This window comes from Phaseolus vulgaris, chromosome 5, assembly GCF_000499845.2.
Source record: "Phaseolus vulgaris cultivar G19833 chromosome 5, P. vulgaris v2.0, whole genome shotgun sequence".
Lineage (NCBI taxonomy): Eukaryota > Viridiplantae > Streptophyta > Magnoliopsida > Fabales > Fabaceae > Phaseolus > Phaseolus vulgaris.
The window spans coordinates 21,685,369-21,708,402 of NC_023755.2; the positions used below are offsets into that span (position 1 = coordinate 21,685,369).

General features: G+C 38.1%; 1 protein-coding gene across 1 annotated transcript; it reads right to left on the reverse strand.

Annotated features, from left to right (window-relative positions):
• Positions 1-19,725: 19,725 nt before the first annotated feature.
• On the reverse strand, positions 19,726-21,007 carry LOC137834127 (uncharacterized). Its single transcript, XM_068642191.1, has 2 exons — positions 20,210-21,007; positions 19,726-19,890 (listed from the first exon to the last, which is right to left on the reverse strand). Exons 1-2 carry the CDS (start codon positions 21,005-21,007, stop codon positions 19,726-19,728), a joined length of 963 nt encoding a protein of 320 aa, XP_068498292.1.
• Positions 21,008-23,034: the final 2,027 nt, after the last annotated feature.

Below are 23,034 nucleotides of genomic sequence, written 5' to 3' on the forward strand. Positions count from 1 at the left end.
CCATATGCAAACACATCTATCTAGGCAAGTCCTAAAACTCAAAACTAACTCAAATAAAAAATGAGCTTACTCTAACCAAAGTTTTGATTGGATAGTATTACTCTACTCACTGTCAGGAGCCTAGTTGTGAACTCCAGTCGTCAGTATGACAAAGGTGGTAAAAAATTTAAAGAAAAGATGTAACATCCCTAATTTTATCACATATAATAATCCTAATATGCATGAAATATCAAAATAAATATATAAACAGACAAATATATACATAAATACAACTATCTCATACAATATCTCAAAATATATCCATCTTCATAGGGATTTTAATATTTACATACACATATAAAACAAAACACAAAGAAAAATAAACATTTTCATCTTTCTACTATGTAACTCTCTCACCTACAGCCCCATCTACTCCCGAGTAAATTAACACAATCATCATAGATTAAAGAAAATAAACACAAAACAAAGCACAGGGTAAGCTAGCTATTTTTAAGAATTCCAGTATAAATTTAAATTTTAATAACAAGCATAATCCATTTTATTCTCATAAAAGTTCACAAAATCATCAAGTGTCTCTCATAATTCATCATTAACATTACTCATGTCAGACTTCTACTGACCCACATACTCAGACACTTGACTCTAATTCCAAAATACTCGTGCATTGACTTAGACTCAGAGATTTGCATTTGTCATGTTATCTCACTGTGAAATCCACACACCTATGCACATAATAATCTTAATATCATATCTCCTAGTATGACAGGGTTAACTCATGTAACAAGCCAAATTAATTATCTTCCAAATAACTGACTCATTCATATGAACCTCCTTCGACTCCCACCACCTGAATAACTTCATATATATGATTCCATTATATCATTAGATCAAAGATACTTCCTTCTAGACGAATCTCTAGGAGGACAGATCACAAGTGATTAATCACTCGCTAAACAAGATTAAAAAGGTAATTGGGTTTTTGTGGGATTAGAACAACCCTCAAGCCCATAAAAAAGCTATAAATAGAAGATAACGCCAAAGGAAAAAAGTAATGATTCTATAACCACAATATATGTAAATTGGACATACTCATCGTGACTTGAGCATCAGAATGTCTTTCCAGATGCCCATCCCCAAGACACTAAGAGACCGAAAGAACGAAGAAATGAAAAATCAAAGGATCGTATAACTAAGAAGTTTAGAGACTTAATAGAGAAAATCTGGCCTTATTCAACCGTGTAATAATTTCATATAACAAATTTTTTTGATGATATCTTTGTTTCATTACATTTTATATCTTTGTTTCAATACATTTCTAAACAAACCCAACTCGATTTGTTTTCCAAATTAACCAGATTATAAAATTACTTCTGAACTAAAATTTCGCTTTCACCCTTTCAAATCTTGGCTTTTTTTTTTTCTTAATTCCAGCTTTATACCTAAGTGACCTCGTTAATTCTCCTCCACAAACGCATTTGCCCATTCTTTAGGTTGTAGTTGGACAATGCTTATTTAATTTTACAATAATATAAATAATAACATATCATTTTAATATTTTAAATTATTTTTAGATGTAAATTTAATAAAAACATGTTAATTAAATAAATAAAATTTTTCATTTTATTAAACAGTTAATAAGAATCATTTAATCTAATATGAAAGTTATGAACACCTTTTATAAAATTAAAAAAATAACTTAGTTCTGTAAAAATTATCAGTAAAAACTTAGAATGCAATAAAGAAAGAAGAATAAAAAAAATAGAAAAATATTTTTGTTTGGTAATACTTTTTTCATATGATGATAAATGATTGTTGTTACTTGAGGTGTCAGCTTGAGATCTTAAGTGGTGTAGTGATGTCTAATATGAAAACTTTTATTTAAAAAAAATAAAGAAAAAAATATCTTACTGTATAAAAGAAAAAAAGAAAGAAAGAAACTTACTTTTGGTTGACGAAAAATTTAAGAACTTATATCCATGACGTATAACGTTAGGGCGCAACGAATTGAATAATTGTGTAGACAAAAACGCGTTAACCATCAATTCGATAAACGCGTCCCATGCTGAACACGTGTTGACCCATCCACCGTATATAAATTTAATATTATCACAGAAATTTTATCCGTAAAATAAATTTTAACTTTTTCGGAAAATGTTAAATAATATAATAAAGTGATGAAAATAAATAATATATTATGAAATATTATATAACTAATTATACTTATTATATAACATTAATCTTGATTTTTGACGTTGTTTGATTTTCTTTTCACCGACGACGAGTTCATTATATAATTTAATTAATAAAAATAAATTTAAGCTATTAAATTATATATATATATATATATATATATTTTTATCAACCAATCCTCGATCATCGACTCCAGTGACAGACCTCAGACATCGCACACCGGTGCTTGATAGTAAAGATAGGCCACGTAAGGTGGACCCCAGACAAACATATCAGGATGTTGGTCCGTCTTCGAACAATAGTGCCATAGACCTTGACGTTGAAGATCGACATCAGACTTCGCCAACAGAGGGAGAGATCGAATGTCAGTGGTTTAAACAACAATAGTGGGCCACGTGAGGTGGACCCTAGAATTATACTAAGTTACCAATTAAAACATCAGATAAGGGGAAAGCCTAAGTCACGAGGGATCCATGCAAGTGGTGTGTATAACGCATTCAGGCGCGACACGAGTAAACAGTCCTTGGAGGCGCTAGAGCCATTAGGGTTAGGGTTTCCGAAGGAAGATGTATGCATGGCACGTGAATACTTAGGGCACCAACGGAACAGATGGCCCCAGAGATTTGGTGCACAAGTTGGTACCCAGGCGACCATTCTGTTAGTCGTTGCACTCCAGTTAAGGGAAGTTCCATGTGTCAGATTACGCTAAGATTGTGTAATAGCGGCGCATGGACATTCTCCAAGGAACCCTAGACATGGGTAACAGAACAAAGGTAAACCTTAGCTTCAACCTATATAAAGGGGGCTAAAAACCCTAGTAAGGTACACAGTTTCTAAGACTGAAACTACTTTATACACTTGGTGTTTCTTTGCCTAATACTGACTTGAGTGTCAGAATGCAAACGACCGTCAAGACGCCCTTTATCTTTGCAGGTGAGAGATTCTTCAACTAAAGAAGTTTGATTCTCAGATGGAGATAGGAGGACTAAATGTTGTCGTTCGAGTCAACCGACAAGAACAATTTGTGTGGTTAAAATTTATTATATTAATTAATTACTAAACTATATTATTTTACTTTAAAGTATATATGTTTAAAGGAAAAATGTAGAGTGAATAAAGGATTTATGTAAGAATATAATTATAACAAAAATAATTTTTTCTATTCGGTAGTACAAAAAATATAAAGTATAAAATAATTTATTGACTCTTTCGAATTTTATTTTCCACTTAAATATGAAAAAAATGAAAATTATACAAAAATATTCTCCAAAATTATTCCCTCTTGTCTCTTTCCATTTGTTAACACTTTTTCTTTTATATTGGTGTTACACTCTGATGGATTTCCTATGAGCTCTTCTTGGATGTTGTTGATGATGGTGCGGAAGCTTAATGGAGGAGATGGACAAGGTCCTCCTAAGAGGTGTGGTGACCTTGAAGGTGCATGAAGAGTGTGGAAATAGGGAGGTTCGGCCAGCCCCTTTGAAGGTGGTGAAATGAAGATTAAAACCTAGAACTTAGGCAAGGAGTAATGTATGGCACTAAATTGGAAGCATAACAATACTCTATTCAATCTTGAAAATACAAGGTGTAGGCTCCTCCTTTTATAGGCTAAGGAGGACCATAATGCAACCCTAATGCTAATCAAAATGAAATGCAAATTACATTACATGGAGCACATGGAGCACATGGCCGACCATGTGAAGAAACATTCTAGAACGTGAGCAAATCTAGGGTAAATCACATGGAAACAAGTTTATACTATTTACACTACACTTAATACTAAGCTACCCTTAATGGGCCTTCATGTAGCATATACATGTTGCTTTCTCTCCCATCTGTGGCTTGGCCTAAGGCTCCCATCCGTAGCTTGGTCATGGACCTAGTAAGAGGTCTTAGACGCTCTCCCCCTCCTTCTAGACGGTCCCCCTCTAGACGCTCTTCTCCTTGTGCTAAACGCTCCCCACTTGGCTCTAAACGCTCTAGATTTGGCTCTTGTCTTTCATGGGGTGTTGAGCTTGGCCCTCTTCCATCATCCCCTCCCCCTTGGAAAGGATTTGTCCTCAAATCCAAGTCGTCTTCGTCGTCAGTGGTACCTACAAATGGAGATAGATCAATTACATTAAAAGTATCATGTACTCCATATTCAAGAGGTAGGTCCAATTTGTATGCATTGTTGTTGACTCTCTTGAGGACTTGAAAGGGTCCATCACCTCGGGGACTTAGTTTGGACTTCCTTTGAGTTGGAAATCGGTCTTTTCGAAGGTGAAACCAAACTAAGTCTCCTTCTTCAAAAATTATTTCTTTCTTCCCTTTATTGTTGTATTTTGTATACTTTTCATTTTGTTGTTGTATTTGAATTTTAATCTTCTCATGCATTTTCTTCACAAAATCGGCTTTGATTACTCATTCCTTATGCACAAATTCTTGTGGATTAGGAAGAGGTAACAAATCCATAGGTGTGAGAGGATTAAATCCATATACGACTTCAAAAGGAGAAGCATTAGTAGTCTTGTGGACTACTCTATTGTAAGCAAACTCAATGTGGGGAAGATACTCATCCCAAGATTTCTGGTTTCCCTTCATGATAGCCCTAAGCATAGTCCCAAGAGATCTATTGACTACTTCGGTTTGGCCATCCGTTTGAGGATGACAAGAAGTTGAAAATTGTAGTCTTGTTCCAAGTTTGCCCCAAAGAGTTTTCCAAAAGTGGCTTATGAACTTGGGATCTCTATCGGATACTATACTTCTAGGTAGACCATGGAGTCTCACCACTTCTCTAAAGAAGAGTCTAGAAATATTTTGAGCATCTTCTACCTTGTGGCAAAGAATAAAATGGGACATTTTGCTAAAACGGTCCACTACCACAAAGATAGAGTCATGGCCTCTTGCAGTCCTAGGGAGTCCTAAAATGAAGTCCATGCTAATGTCTTCCCAAGGAGCATTTGCAATCGGCAAGGGGGTGTAGAGTCCATGAGGCATTGTTCTAGACTTTGCTTTTAAACATGATATGCATCTAGAGCAATGTCTTTGGACATCCTTTCTCATGTGTGGCCAATAAAATTTTTCTTTCAAAAGATCTAGAGTTTTATCAATTCCAAAATGGCCCATGAGTCCCCCTTCATGTGATTCCTTGACAAGGAGCTTCCTATGTGTGCCTTGGGGAATGCAAAGTTTTCCTTCTTTAAAAAGATATCCCTCGGCCACATAGTAACCTCCTTGTGCCCTATGTTGACTCTGGGCATAGATGGATGAAAATTCTTGATCCTCTTGATAAAGCTCTCTTATGTGATCAAATCCAAGAATTTGGGCACCTAATTTTGAAAAGAGTATATGCTGCCTTGAAAGAGCATCGGCCACTATGTTGGTGCTTCCTTTCTTGTATTTGATTACATAAGGAAATTGTTCAAGAAACTCCATCCATTTAGCATGTCTCTTGTTGAGCTTGTGTTGGCCCTTTAAATACTTTAAAGACTCGTGATCACTATGGATTACAAATTCTTTGGACACAAGGTAATGTTCCTAAGTCTTTAGGGCTCGCACAAGAGCATAAAGCTCTTTGTCATAGGTGGGATAGTTGAGGGTGGCACCATGGAGTTTTTCACTAAAATATGCAATGGGGTGTCCACCTTGCAACAATACCGCACCTATGCCTACTCCCGATGCATCACATTCTATCTCAAAAGTTTTGGAAAAAATTGGGAGAGCTAGAATTGGTGCATTGGTGAGTTGAGCCTTTAGCCTTTGGAAGGCTTGCTCATGCTTATCACTCCAACAAAATGCAACATCTTTTTTTACAAGTTCATTTAAAGGGGAAGCTAAGCTTGAAAAGTTAGGCACAAACCTTCTATAAAAAACTAGCTAACCCATGGAAACTTCTTACATCACTTACATTTTGCAGAGTGGGCCACTCTCAGATGGCTTTGATCTTCTCGGGGTCAACATGCACCCCCCTTTTGTTAACTATGAAACCTAGGAAAACTACACTATCTACACAAAAGGTGCACTTATCCCTATTGGCAAATAAACTATTTTTCCTAAGCACTAGAAGAACTTCCCTAAGGTGACTTAGATGGTCTTCTAGGGTTTTGCTATACATTAAGATATCATCAAAGTAAACTATTACGTATTTACCTATACAATCCCTCAAGGTATGATTCATGAGCTTCATGTATGTACTAGGGGCATTAGTGAGCCCAAATGGCATCACCAACCACCATATAATCCAAACTTGGTCTTAAAAGCGGTTTTCCACTCATCACCCTCTTTGATTCGAATTTGGTGATACCCACTTTTAAGGTCAATTTTAGAAAATATGGTTGACCCATGTAACTCATCAAGCATGTCATCAAGCCTTGGGATTGGATGCCTATACTTGATGGTGATGTTGTTGATTGCTCTACAATCACAACACATACCCCATTTTCCATCTTTTTTTGGCACCAACAAGACAGGTACAACACAAAGGCTTAGGCTCTTTTGAACCCAACCCTTCTCCAACAAGTCTTGAACTTGTGACTCTATCTCCTTGGTTTCCTCGGGGTTAGTTCTATAAGCGGGCCTATTTGGTAGGCTTGCCCACGGAATGAAGTCAATTTGATGTTCTATACCTCTAATGGGAGGGAGTCCAATGGGTCCTTCGTTAGAGAATATATCTTCAAATTCACTTAAAAGTTTTTCCACTTGAGGAGGTAGACTCATGAGTTCATTACTTGTGGAAGTGCATGCAAGTGTTCCTTTACAAAAGATTAGGCTTGGTTGTTCAACAAGAAGCAAATTTTCCAAGATGTTTTCAAAAGGCTTTTCTTGTTGAGCAACCTTATGGGAAGGAACACTCTTCTCCCACGCCTTTCTATCCCTAAGGATTTTCTCTTTTTCTAGCACTTTTTTGTTTTTTTGTTTTCCTCATCCCTCTTATGTTTCATTTGTATTTGGTCTTTCACCACTTGAGAGAGTGGTAAAGGACTAAGTACAAACTTCCTATGCTTATGGGTGAAGGAAATCTCGTTAGTGAGACCATCATGCAAGGTTTTCTTGTCAAATTGCCATGGTCTCCCTAATAAGATGTGACAAGCTTCCATAGGTACTACATCACATAAAACCTTGTCTTTGTAGTTCCCTATGGAAAACTTGATTTCCACTTGCTTATCTACACTTAGTTCCCCATTTTCATTAATCCATTGTAATTTGTAAGGTTTTGGGTGAGGAACTACTTGTAGATTAAGCTTATAAACCATTCTAGCACTACAACAATTGCAACTAGATCCACTATCCACAATGAGGGAACATATATTTTCTAAAACATTACATCTTGTATGAAAGATGTTCTCCCTTTGTGTTTCCATGGATGTGCTAGGTTGATTGTTGAGGGTTCTCCTAATCATTAACAATTCTCCCTCTAATAAAGCTACCCTCTCATCCTCTCCCCCTTCCTCTCTCTCACTTGGCTCATCCTCACCACTAGTGTATTCGTCTACACCTTTTAAAAACAAAGTCCTTTGGTTTGGGCATTGTGCTTGCACATGCCCTCTTCCATAGCACTTAAAACACTTAACGTCCCTAGTTCGGATGGGTGGGGTAGAGGTATCTTTTGCTAAGGGCTTGGTAGTTTCCTTTGGTTTTTCTCTAGATGTGCTACCCTCCCTCTTATAGTCTTTCTTGGGATAAAAGCTAGAGTATGAACCCACCCTTTGACTTGAAGTTTTGCGCAAATTTTGTTGTTCAACTTTAATGCAAAGTTGAACCAAGTCATTCAAGTCTTGGTAGGGAAGGAGTTATACCCTATCTCTTATCTCAAGAGAGAGGCCACTAAGGAATCTTGCTATGGTGGTGTCCTCCTCTTCTCTAATGGATGCTCTCATCATATAGAGCTCCATTTTCTGCCTATACTCCTCTACACTCATATTCTTTTGTTGGAGTCTTTGAAGCTTGTCCATTAACTCCCTATGGTATTATGAGGGTATGTGTCGACGTCTTAGGGCTCCCCTAAGGTCATTCCAATACTCAATGGGTGGTTCCCTATGAAGATGTCTTTCTCTTTCGAGAGAGGTCCACCAATACACGGCGTTTCCTTGGAAGCTAAGGGTGGCTAAGGGTACCTTGCGTTCTTCACTCACCCTATGGCAAACAAAGAGTTGCTCTACTTTTATTTCCCAATCTAGGTAGATTTCTACGTTCTCCTTACCATGGAAATGAGGTAGGTCTACCCTAACCTCCCTTGGGTCCTCTTGCTCCCTTTGCCTATTTCTTCTAGGGGGTGGTTGGTAATAGTCATTGATTCTAAGGCTTCCTTCCCCTAGAGACTCATCTTCTTTTGAATGAGATGCATGAGTATGAGTTTTTTTTTTAATTTTGTGATTTCTCTTCCTTTGCTCTAGTTAGTTCATTTATTTTAGACTCGTTCTCCAATTTTCTATAGGAAATTAATTGAACATCCTTGGCAAATTGTTTTAAAAGGGATTTGATGGATTTCACATCACTTTCCATAGACTTTGAAGAATGAGAAGACATGACTAGAGTTTTGTGTCTAGAAATGTTTTACACCTTGAGAAAAATGGGGGAAGTTAAAGAAGGTAGTTTTCCAGGTAAGAGAGGTGAGTCACAATGGACTACTTTAAATACCAAGTCTTGCCTTAGCCAAAAACTATCCCTCAATGTCTTCACACAAATCTTTCTCTTGGTAAACCACTTAAAACACAATTAAGTTGGAGAAATCAAATTTTTAATGCAAGAAAACAATGCAAACTATCTAATCAAACAAGCAAAATTAACAAAGCTTAAACAAGACAAAACAGTTTGATAAGCGTAGCTAATTAAGGCAAAAAGATGCAATTAAAGCAATTAACAAAAACTAGGCTAGATAGTTCTAAACTAGTCGGCCCTAGGTGAGGCTTCTTGGACACTTGGAGCCCTTGAAGACACACTCACCATCTAATTACGTAATTAAACAAGTAATTAACAAAAGTTAAGTTGCAAAGAAATTAGATGAAACTCCCTTTGTTGATTTTCTATTAGCACTTCCTTTGTTGTCTCCTCTTTGTTGGGCCCTCCAATGTATGTGGTGTATTTAGAAAGTGTTTGTTTATGCCCCTTTCCTTTGTTCCTCTTGGAATTTGGTAATTAATTCTTCAATCCAACACCTATTAAGCAAACTAGACTCCCCTCAAGTCAATTCCCACTCAATCAAGTACCAATTGATAATTAATCCACCACCAAGCTTAGAGGTCAAAGAATTAAAGCAAGAAACAAATTAATTTGAAAAACAGTACCACACAAATGGAATTAAATGTGACAACTAGAAAGAGTTTCAATGAAATATTAGACAAGTAAATAAAAGGTACTCAAAGAAAGGATGGCACACAAAATGGAACCTAAGGAATAGCACTAGATTTGATTTCAAAATAAAAAACAGCACCACTGAAACAAGTTGTTGTGGTCCAGAAAGCGTGATTTTCACAGATTTATGCTGATCTGGCCTTTTAATATTTGCTTCTGAAAATTGATATTCAAACAGATCAAGATCTCAACAAATTTTTGGCGTTGGTTTCACTCCAAACGCATGCACCATTTTGTTTTAATAAATTTTGTAAAATCAGTGCTTAGATTCGCCAGTTGTAGCGTCTGGATTGCACACTGTGTTTATAATATTTATCATTTTTTTTCTATTTGTTTTTTTGAACTGATTCTTTTTTTGTCCTCTTGCTAACAACTCAATCTTGCAAAATCCAGAGGCTCAGAAATTTCTTATGTGTATTTTAATTTTCATAAGAAAAATCATCCAAAACAGAATGGTGTAAAACAGAGGATTCTGTAAATCTGGAAATAAAAACAGAATGATATACCAAAGGAAACACAATGGAATTAGTGAAAGGAATTTGTGTGGATCTAACACACAAATATGAACTCAAACTAAAAATAAAAAGCACCAAAGGATAACAAACACAACAAATTCAGATCAAGCATTTATACCAAAAACAAGAAACAAATAAGCCAAAAAAAGTACTACTAGGATTTGATGATATTTTTGGAAGAAACATGACTAGACAAAACACATATAGATTCAGAAATTAAAAGACTCAAATGAACACAAAATGAACCAATTAAAATTGCAATAAGGACTCAAATACCTAAAATAAAATCAGCAACACAAACTATATGGAATCCTACCAAAAATTGCACAAAGATTGCTCAAGAACAATTGAACAAGATGCATCGATTGGAAAATTCCAAACAGCAAACCAATTCAAAACGAAAATTAAAACAGCAAGACAATATGGAAACAAGATGAACAACTAGGAAATAAAAAGAACTCAAAAGAAAAGACACAAAGAGATACTCATCTTTGAAGAACCATAGCTCATGATACCAAATGATGGATTTCCTATGAGCTCTTCTTGGATGTTGTTGATGATGGTGCAGAAGCTTAATGGAGGAGATGGACAAGGTCCTCTTAAGAGGTGTGGTGACCTTTGATGAGAATCAAAAAGATGTTATCAATAGAAGAAATGGACAAGGGCCAAAGCATTTAAAGTTCTTCTTATTAGTCTTTGCAAAAGATGAGGCCCAAGCCCAAAGCCCAAGCCCAAGCCCAAGCCCAAGAAGCCCAAGTCCAAACCATGAGGGGCAAGGCCAAGCATTAAATAAAAGAGCATCATTTGAATGACTCTTGTAGGAGGTGTGGATATTAAATAAATAGGTGTGAATGTATTAGAGAGAGTCACTTTGTCCATGTGACTTAGTAAGGGGGTGTAGGTGTAGTTTTTAGGAGGTGTCATAGTAGAAAAAGGTCACACCTCCCATGTGACTTGTTTTTGGTGGGAATTTCAAATGAGTTTTATTTGAAATTTCCCACCTATTTTTCAGCACCTCTAGGCTATAAATAAAGGTGCTTAACTTGTACAATTCAGATTGGAATTTTATAGTAGAGAGACTATACTCAAATTTGGAGAGAAATTGTGAGTTTTGAGTCTTCTTCTTCTTTGCCTTATCTTGTGAGCTATGGTGAGCTTCAAGTGGTGGCACTCCATCACTTATCTTGGTTCAAGGTTCCAAGTGGCGTGAATGGCTTCTTCCAATTCTCAAAATCCAGCAAGCATCTTCATATAAGTGTTCTTCTTCCTTTTCTTCAATTTTCCATTCGGTAGTTTTATTTCCTAGTGTTTTCCTTCATTTTTCTACCGTTTACATTTACTTTTCCAGCTTTTGTTCTTTGTTTCTGTTCGGTTCAGTAGCTAGCTTTTCAATTTTGTCCAATTTTAATTCTTGTTCTTCATTCCTTGTGTTTTGATTCCATTTGACAATACATGGACTTCCACATGAATCTTGGTTGGTGCTATGTTTTGGTGAGTTCTTGTGTATTCTTGTTGTCACATTCACATCATGTCACATTCACATCAACCTTGAAGGTGCATGAAGAGTGTGGAAATAGGGAGGTACGGCCAGCCCCTTTGAAGGTGGTGAAATGAAGATTAAAACCTAGAAGCTTGGCAAGGAGTAATGTATGGCACTAAATTGGCAGCATAACAATACTCTATTCAATCTTGAAAATACAAGGTGTAGGCTCCTCCTTTTATAGGCTAAGGAGGACCATAATGTAACCCTAATGCTAATCAAAATGAAATGCAAATTACATCACATGGAGCACATGGCCGGCCATGTGAGAAACATTCTAGAACGTGAGCAAATCTAGGGTAAATCACATGGAAACAAGTTTATGCTATTTACGCTACACTTAATACTAAGCTACCCTTAATGGGCCTTCATGTAGCATATACATGTTGCTTTCTCTCCCATCCCTGGCTTGGCCCAAGGCTCCCATTCGTAGCTTGGTCATGGACCTAGTAAGAGGTCCTAGATGCTCTCCCCCTCCTTCTAGACGCTCCCCCTCTAGACGCTCTTCTCCTTGTGCTAGACGCTCCCCACTTGGCTCTAGACACTCTAGATTTGGCTCTTGTCTTTCATGGGGTGTTGAGCTTGGCCCTCTTCCATCACACTCTTTTTAAAACAAACACATATATTTCACTTTTTTTCTTTTGTCTTTTTATTTTATTTTATAAATATCTAAATATTGAGTTACTGAAAGATTAATATTAAGTTCAATTTTAAATATTAAAACTTATCATAAATTTAGTATGTTTAACAATCTAACTTTCATGTATCGATCTCATTTGAACAAACTTTCATGATATAATGATTTCTACAATTTTAGTTAAGCAAAGGTTACTCTCACTGTCAACTTGATATATGAAATTTCCATCGATATTTTATTATGTAATATCTTTGTCAATTTCACTTGGACTATTATTAGCATCGGAATATCTCATCAAACCTTCTAAATTAATACTTACACCATACATTTTAACATTTCAAAATATCTTTTTTGATAACTATTAACATATGCAAGTCATGATATCTCTAATATTTACTCACATCATCATACATAAACATATCAATTCATTCATCTATCACACTTAGTGATTCAGAATATTATAAGTCACATACTCACATCATATCTACCATCATTAAATTTGAAATATTATGATTTCTAGTGGTGGTATTATCCTAGGAAAGGAAATATCATTACAAATGCTTAAAGTCATAAGTAGGTATATGTTTCAACACTCAAGAATGGATAGTTGGAGTTGAGTGAAAGTTTCAACAATTTAAATTATGAAGTTGTTGTACCTTCAAATCGCATCAATTGTAATATACTTGTTACACCTGATCAGTTTCTAGAAAACATAAGAGTAAAACTAATTGACGAATTTGAATTTGAAGAATATTTTGAGTTTATTAAATATTGATGAAATTAAAGACTTCTATGTGGGAAGCGTATGGTATTTTAATATTGAGAAACAAACTATGTGGCACAAATAATGATAAATTGAAGCATATGAGTTATCTAAAAGTCATAAAAACAAGTCTAATTTACATTTAAGTATGATCTAGGGGTAGCAAATTTCAAAAAGTCTTATGGGTGTTATGATACAGAAAAATATAGTCAAGTTTGTAGTTGCTCATTTATCTTATCAAAACTCCAAGATTGAACATCAACAACCTGGAGGCATATTAACTTAGTTACTAACTTACCACGTACCTTGAGGAAGCATGATTCAGTTTGGATTATATGGACATTTTGTTAAAAAATACACACTTTCTACTTATAGACTTAAGAATCTCTACGCTGAAGCTGGCTCAAATATACAAAGATGAGATAGGTCATATTACATGGTGTACCTTCTAGCAAAGTTTCAGATAAAGATCCCAAATTCACCTCCAGATTATGGCCAACACTTCAGGTAGCTTTGGGAACTAAATCAAACTCAGTTCAACCTACCATCCTCAAATTAATGGAAAATCGTAGATAACTATTTATTCCTTAAAGGATTTACTTAGGACATATGTGTTGGATCATTTGGGTAGTTGAGATGAAATTCTACCTTTGGTAGAGTTCACCTACAATAATAGCTACCAAGCAAGCACAAGAATGACTTCTTTTGATGCATTGTATGGGAGAAGATGTAGAATACCTCTATGTTGGTTTCACGTTAGTGAGAGTGTATTGATTTGACCATAACTAATATAGAAAACCAATGAGAATGTCAAGATAATTCAGGAAAGATTAAAAACATCTCTTAGCATACAAAAATCTTATGCATATCAAAAAAGAAGATCATTAGAATTCTCTATCCGTGAACATATTTTTCAGAGAGTTACACCATACACTGGTGTAGGGAGAGCGATCAAATCCAAGAAATTGACATCAAAGTTCATAGGACTCTATCAAATTCTCATGAGAACATGTCTTATGGCATATGAAATTGTTTTACCTCCTCATTTGGCCCAAATTCATAAAATTTCCCATTTATCTCATCTAAGGAAGTATGTATCTGATCCTAGTCACATTCTAGAGTTTGATTTAGTCCAAATGAAAGAAAATTTATCATTTGAAGTGAAGCCAATAAAAATTATAGATTCACAAGTTGATGAATCCCTGACTGATAGAGCATCCACTAAGCTAGCCCAATATTCTAGAAGGATGACCAGGATCATGACATAGAACTCAGGGTTAGGCTAGACTTATTCCATAGCCAGTGACTCAGAGCCCATTATGCCTCAGAGGACTACCAATAGTAGAGCACAAATTATTGGACTTGAGCACTAGCTATTTTCTCTGCTTTGTATTTCTGTAGAATAGGAATTAAATAGCCAATCCCAAATTAAACCTAGCTTCTAGAAAGTATCCTCCCATGTGCCGCCCAAGTCACACTTCTCACATTAAGCACATATGCTTATATGTGAGAAGAATGATTCTCCTAGATCCACTATTAGAGGCGCCTAATTAAGAGCTTAGTTAGGCTTAGTTTGAATCTGAATTTCCCTCCCTTTGCTAATTCACACGACACCTTAAGCTATAAATAGAGTGCCTTACTTCATGTAATTGAGACTAGAATTTGAGTAAAGAAACTCTATTGGAGTGAATATCTGAGTAGCTATTTTTCCTCTGACTCTTATCTTGGCAAGGATCATCTTAGAGCTCTCCTCCCCCAACTGGTGTGAATTCTCCATCCTTCCACGTCCATGGATGTGTACAACTACTTAAGTCTTCCATTCCTCTTATCTCTTTCCATTCTCTCCCATTTCTATCAATTCTCTTCTACTATGAATGTGTAATTTTCATTTCCATTTGTTCATTGTTTGTGTCTTTTCCTTTTTCTCTTTGAAGAGAACCTTCACTTAATGATTTGGTTAAGTTCATGTCCAATGGTGATCATCACTGAGTCAACACCATATTTTGTAATCAAAATCCTAGTCCAAGAGAAACCAAAAACTCAATCCTTGTTTCTACTAAATCAACTTGCATCCCAAGTGAAACAACTCCTTAAAGACATATTCCCATGGTGAAAATACTGTGAGATCTCGTCTCTAAAAATTCCACTTAGGAAATAGAAGAGGAGATACGAACATCATATCCTAATTGTTTTCTTGATAAGCTAATTTTCGAGGACAAAAATTGTTGTAGTTGGGGATAATGTAACCGCTTAAAGAAAGATGTGTATTTATATATATATATATATATGTGTGTGTGTGTGTGTGTGTGTGTGTGTGTGTGTGTTAAAGCTCAGTAGCACCCCTACAAACCACCTTAGAGAATGTGTGTGTGTGTGTGTGTATATATATATATATATATATATATATATATATATATATATATAATTGAAAGTCAGCAGTCCTCCCCTTAAGACAAAAATGTGAAGCCTCTTCCATCGCATATATCTCTCTTCTCATTTCCTCTTCTTTCTTTCTAAATTTTCTCCTTCCAAACCTCATTTGTTTTGAAAATCTGTTCATGCCTCATAGTAGTTGAGGAACCAAAGATCATTTCTAGCCGATTAGATTTTTAAATCGAGTCCCTGAATTTTGGAGTAATCCTACTGTTGGTTTTTGGAAATCACAATGGAGACAAGTTCTTCATGCAAGGGAAGTTGTATTCTTTTTCAATAGATATAAATTTATGAAAATGATTGAAAGTTTTAAACAACTTGATAAGTGGTTGATGATTTAAATTGATTGTGGAATGAACTATAAAGTTTAATCTTGGTTTTTACTAGAAAAATTGGGTTTTAAAATGAGGTATACATGTTCTTGATCTTAAATTCACTCAGGAGAATTTCCTTGGACTCAACGAATTTGGACATACAAATTTGACATGCTCTTGATCCCAAATTTGCTCAGTGCTTTTCCCTGCACTTAAAGTGGACTATACATGGAAAGTTAGGAGAGATCTAAGCCTCAAATCCACTCCAAAAATTTTCCCTACACTCAACAAATTTGAGTTGCAATTTTCAGATACTCTCGACCTCAAATCTGCTAAGCCAAATTCCATGTGCTCGGTGAATTTGAGCTGCAACTTTTAGGTGTTTTCTGCCTCAAATTCGCTCAGTCAAATTTCCACGCGCTTAGCCAATTTTCCTGGGCTCAAGCCAATCTTAATTGGCTAAAGCAATTTGGACAACATTTGTCATCCTTTCGTAACTACCTTTTATTTCTCTTTTATATAAGATTCAATTAAATCTTTTGAACATTTCTTAATTTGTAAATGATAAGTGATCATAACTTTTAGAGATCTATATTTGATTAAAATTATGAAACATAAGTGTTTAAACCAATTTATTCAATTGATTTTTGAAATTTAATGTTACGTGACTATTGTTGATATTTTCTAACTATGTTAAAAGTATAATTTTTTGTATGATGGAATGATATGTTGATGAATTAGATGAAATATGAATCATGTGAAATGCAATTGAGACATAGTATTTTTAGGAAAGGAAACATCGTGTTGAGATTGGTTAGGATGTGCTTTGGTTAGAGATTTATCTAGAAGGAGATAGCTTGACTTTATTGATATATTGGAATCATATAGATGAAGATATTGTTGATCAAGAGTGATCAAGTGCTTTGAAGAATCCAAATCCAAGTGTTTGATGAAAGGCTGGTGTTGCTGCTGTTTTTGGGTGGGATCTGGGTAGAATAGAATGTGATCCACTCCTTTGTTGAATCTAAAACTGATGTGATTTAAAACCTTTTTGAAATCAAGTGTTTTTCCAACTAAGTGAAAAACATCCTGTTGTTTTGTCGAAACAACTGGTTGTTTTACTCTTATGAGTTTTGAAAAGGTTGAACTCTGTTTTAGTTTGGTTGACTTAACTGTCAAGCCAAACAATCGGTTGTTTCATGGTTTCACCTAATTGTTTCTTTGAAAATCCTAACAGAATTTTGATTTGAATGTTGAATCTACTTTAAATGCTTTTCAACAGAATACGCTCCTTCATTAATTGATGTTCCTGCCGGTTGACTCGATTGCCCTCGTGTGTCTCACGATACTCTCACACCTGATTCGCTGTGCCTTCGTTCGTGCCTTTCTCTCGATCTAAAAAATGAAATCACAAAGACAAAGGGCACCCTAGAGGCCGTTTGCACTTTGACACTCAAGTCAGTGTAGGGCTATGAAACACCAAAGTATGCTGTAAAAAGATCATGTGTAATCTGTGTGTGTAAAGCTGCGCAAATGAATTGCATACCTTGTTAGGTCTATTACTACCCTTTATATATTCTAGGGTTTCCACTGTTTCCGCTACCCAAATTAGGTTTTCTGAGGGTGTGCCCTAGCGCTGCTATTACCCACATTTAGGGCAACCTAGCGTGTAGGGCTCCCTAACTAGAGTGCGACCTTTGACGGGATGACCACCTGGATGCCACCTCGTGCACCTAGTCTCTGGGGTCACCCGTCCTAGGAGCGCCCTAGCTGCTCACGTGCCATGCGTGCAACTTCACCCAAGGAACGTGACCCTTACATGTAGTATCTCTTCCAATGGCTCTTTACTTGTGTTACGCCTGAACGCGTCATCCACACCACATGCATGGACTCTCGTGACCTAGGCTTCCCCCTAACTGACAACTGGTGTGTGGTCTAGGATCCACCTCTCGTGGCCCAGCTCTGTTGTTTGAGTCACCGATGTTCGACCTCTCTACACTGCTTGGTGACACATCGACACATCCTGGTGATCGATGTCTGACCACTCTTTGGTACCTTGGCGCACATGCCGCTCGTGGGACCCACCTTACACGACCCCATCATTACTAGTGGTCAAACGACGCCCGAGGACTGGTCAGTACACAAGCCCCCCAGTCTCGAGCTGTAACTTGTTCAGCGAAGAGACTAAGTCCTCGCCCAGGCGACCTACGTTCCAACAACGCCTCTAACGAACTTTTTGAACTTTAGGTAGCACGCTTGCCCTTCAGTGGGGCTTTGCATACTAACCTGAACTGACCTCACCCTTACTCAGAATCAGGGGAGGATTTAACTATAAATTACGCTACTCAATCTTGGCGTTCTCACTCGAGGGGGCAGTGTTCTCTGCAAACCTGCCCTTTCCTCTCCCAAGACTTCTAACCCAAGGAAAAGCCTGTGACTGACCTCTTAAAAGAGGATTTCACCGATGAACCATTTCTCTCAACCTTAACGTTCTCACTCGAAGGGAAGGTGTCCTCTGGGAACCTACCTCCTCCGCACTCGAGATCCTCTAACGCAAGGGAATGGCTCGTATCTGACCTCGTCCTCGCTCAAAGGCGAGGAAGGATTTCTCTAGTGAACCATACTTGTTCATTCTTGGTGTTCTCACTCGAAGGGGAGGTGTTCTCTACGAACCTACCTTTCCGACACTCGAGACTTCTAACCCAAGCGAACGGTTCACAACTGACCTCATCTTCGCTTAAATGCGAGGAGGATTTAACTGGTGAACTATTTCATTCAACCTTGGCGTTCTCACACGAGGGGGGAGTTGTTCTCTACAAACCTACCTTTCCCGCTCTCGAGATTTCTAACGCAAGGTGAACAATTTGTAACTGACCTCATCTTCGCTCAAAGGCGACGGGGATTTAACTGGTGAACTGTTTCATTCGACCTTGGCGTTCTCACTCGAGTGGAGAGGTGTTCTCTACGAACCTACCTTTCCTGCTCTCGAGACTTCTCACGCAAGGGAACAGTTCGTAACTGTATTGTACAAAAATTCGAGAATATATTTCAATCGAAATTTATTGGGTGACCTCATTAAAAAACCCTCATAAGGGAAAGAGTGTCCCCTAAGAACTATGTACAAGGTTACTGTTCAGTTAAAGTAAAACTTGAGGTTGGTCACAATCCATGTACGAGGAATCGCGCCTCCCTTCAACGTCTCAAGCCTGTATGCTTCATTCCCAAGGGCCTCTGTCACTCTGAAAGGACCAGTCCACTTGGGGGATAGTTTGTTCTCTAATCGATACGGGTGAGCCTTCCGCATCACCAGGTCGGCGACCTGGAACTGGCGAGGTTTCAGCTTCGAGCTGTACTTGTACACCACCCTTCTTTTCAATGCTTCAACTTTGATTCTTGTTTCTTCCTTCAACTCATCCAGTAGGTCCAGGTTCACCTTTCTTTCTTCGTTGGACTTCCTTCTTCTCTGGTGCCCTGGTGGTAACCATGAACACCCCTATCTTCTTCGTCTTGAGGTTGTTCTCATAACACCTCTTAGCCTCCTTCTGATCTGACTTGCTGGTAATCACCTTTCCCCCCAAGTCAGGCAGCTTCATCTTCATGAGCCTCGTCGATGATACCGCCCTCAGCCTGTTCAGCGTAGGTCTACCTAGCAGTACGTTATATGCGGAGGGGGCGTTGACAACGAGGTACCTGATGTTCTCTGTACGGGACGCGGTACCGTCTGTGAAAATGGTTTTCAGCTCCAAGTGGCCACGCACCTTCACCTGGTCTCCCGTGAAACCGTATAGGCAGGCAGTATAAAACCTTAGCAGGTCGGGGGACAACTGCAGCTTGTTGAAAGTCGTCCAGAACATCACGTCTGTCGAGCTTCCTTGATCCACCAGTACACGGTGTACCTTCCTCCCAGCGGTTACTACTGAGATCACTACCAGATCGTTGTCGTGTGGGACGACGTCTCGGAGGTCGGCCTTGGTGAAGACGAGGTCGACGTCATCTGCCTCTTACGCTTCTACCGACATCATTGCTCGTGCAGACTTCTTCCGCTGAGAAGCGGTGCACCCTCCTCCTGAAAAACCTCCCGAAATGGTGTGGACTTCACCATGCACGGGGATTTCATGCCCCTGGTCACCCCCTATCACCGCCACGTCCTTGACACCCTGTGTTTCCTGCAAGTAATCCCTCAGGAAGCCATTCTTCACCAACTCGTCCAGCTGGTGTCCTAGCGCCAAACAGTTGCGTATAGGGTGGCCAAACGCTTGTGGAACTCACATCAGGCGTTCTTGTTGGGCCCCAACTTCTTGTCGGTCTTGGCAGGTATCTTCAGTCTCTCTGCTATGTTGGGATAGCGATGAGGTCCTTTAATTCTACCACGAAGTCGTGCCTTGGTGGCACACTTTCTCTTGCATGCCCCTTGGTTTGGGGTTTCCTGGGTTGGTAGGGTTGCTGCTTCGCCGGGGTCTTCTTCTTTGTCGTTGCCTAATGTACCCTTAGGGGTTGAGGTCGACCTGGTGCACGTGGGAGCGTGGGAACAACGCACGTGCGCTTCTCATGGACTTCTCCCTCCGCAGCAATGTGAGCCACCACTCGACGCCTTATCTCGCCGAAAGTTTTGGGGTCGTTCCTGATGAGTGATTCACTGAAAGGCCCTGTCACGATGCCCTTTTTGAACGCGTGCACTATCATTGTTTCGTCCTTGATGTTTAGCCTCACCACTTGTGCTCCAAAGTGGTTGAGGAATTCTTTCAGGGACTCTCCCTGATATTGTCTTACGTCAAAAAGATCGTAAGAGACAGGTAGGGGAGCCCGATTCGCGATGTACTGCTCTCTGAACAACATAGTAAGTTGTCGGAACGACGTCATGTTTCCATCAGGGAGGCTGATGAACCAATCCATCGTTGTTCCCACCAATGTGCTCATGAACAGCTTGCGCCGCATCGCGTCAGAACCCCCAACCAACATCATATATGTATGGAAGGCCGTGAGGTGAGCCTCTGGGTCCTCTACATCTGTGAAGGTGGCTTTGGGCCCCACAAACGTGGCTGGTATCACGGCATCCATGATTGCTTGCGAGAATGGCATCGGGAATTCTCTGGCTGGCATCGCAAGTTCTTGATCATCCACCTCATCTTCCCCTTCCTCATTGCGCAAATCCCTATGCAACTCCTCGTTGGCTCTCTGCAATTCTTTGTTTCTCAACAGCGACGCAGCCTGATCAATCTGGATGCGTTCTTGATCCACAATTGATGCTGCCACCGTTTCTTGGAGAGCCTGCATCGTTTCCATGATCTATTGCAGGGTGAGGCTTTCATCTCCATTCGGTGCAACGAATCCTTGCCTCATGTTTCTCATCTTTCTTTATATTTTCTTCTTGATCTTGCGAGTGGGACAGTGTTTTAAATCGTGCCTCACAGTGGGCACCAAATGTTTCTGTCGATTGACTCGATTGCCATCGTACGTCACACGATACTCTCACGCCCGATTCTCTGTGCCTTCGTTCATGCCTTTCTCACGATCTAACACCTAAAATCACAAAGACAAAGGGCGCCCTAGAGGCCGTTTGCACTCCGACGCTCAGGTCAATGTAGGGCTAGCAAACACCAAAGTAAGCTGTAAAAAGCTCCTGTGTAATCTGTGTGTGTAAAGCTACGCAAATGAATAACGTACCTTGTTAGGTATATTACAACCTTTTATATAGTCTAGGGTTTCTGTTAGAATGTATGGCCTTAAACGAGAGGGGGGTGAATTTTTTAAAAGGGGTTTTCGCAAACTTTTTAAGCTAGAATGAAATTATTTGCAAGAAACCAGATTAGGAATTCAGTTAGCCAAGAAACAAAGCACAAAATAGCAAAGCACCAGAAAAACAATCGGTTGTTTCTGCGAAACAATCGGTTGTTTATACTAGTAAAACAATAACAACTGGATTTAAAAGAGTTTGAGAGAAGAAAAAGATACACAAACAGTTTATACTGGTTCACTCTTAAACCAAGAGCTACATCCAGTCCCCAGAATCTACTAGGCAATCCACTAAGCAATCAATTACAGATTACACACAAACACCACCAAAGAACCTTGATCCCCTCAAGAAACACACTTCCTTTGGCTCAGCACACCCACCAAGAATGTTGATCTTGACAACCTTAAGAGCACACAACCCTTCTTGGCTTTACAACACCAGAATGTACTAAGTATTCAGAACGAATTACACTTGTTACAGAATGAACTAAATCAATACAGATGTAATCCTATTCCACTCTCTCTTAAGAAAAACCAAAGCTCAAAAGTAAAAACTCAAATCTTGAAAGCAATATCTGAAAAACTCAAATTTGTTTTTCTCTTTCCTTGTTTGTTATAAAACATTAACAAACTATTTATAACTTTCAAATTTTGGTCAAAGCATTTAAAACAGGAGCGCATTCAGTTTTAAAATCATTTAAATCACACTTAACTGACAAAACAGATTATGTTAAGATTTTCAAACAAACAATCGATTGATTTCACGAAACAATCGATTGATTTGGTTTGACAGCAAGTCAACCAACCAAAACAGTTTTCAACCTTTTCAAAAACACCTAAATGTAAAACAATCGGTTGTTTCGACAAAACAACAAGTTGTTTTTCACTTAGTTTGAAAAACACTTTAAACTTAAAAGATTTGAAAACACTTAAGCTTTAGATTCAACAAAGAGTGGATTACAAAGATAACTACCCAGATCCTGCTATAAAAACACAGCAACAACTCCAAGCAACTTTAGCCTTCCATCAAACACTAGGATTTGGATTCTTCAAAGCTTTTGATCACACTTAATTCAACAATCTCCCCCTATTTGATGAAGACAAACCCCTAGTTGCTTGTGTTGGACTTGTTTGAATCTGAAGTAGTTCCTGCAAAATAATCTTTAAGCAATATACAGTATCTATGGCAGCAGGTTAGAAAAGCACATAAATCTTGTGTTTTTGCATAATCAAAACAGCAAAAAAAACCAGCAACCAAAACCATCTAAAACCATAAAGCATCAGCAGCAGCATGCAGCAAAAACATTAATCACTTAGACAGATAGAGTTTGCAGACTTAAAGACAACACAACATAAAATCTCCCCCCATTTGCCTTCACAAATAGACTATAAGAAGAGATAAAAATAGAAATTGTTTTAGATAAAACAGAATTTTAAAAGAAATAGCACTTAAATTGTTACAGAGCAAAAACAATCGGTTGTTTCGAGCATTCAACCGATTGTTTTTCTCCAGTCATCCTTGCCATATCGCTACTCAAAGATCTGGTTCTGAACAACTTCAATCTGTTCATCCAGGG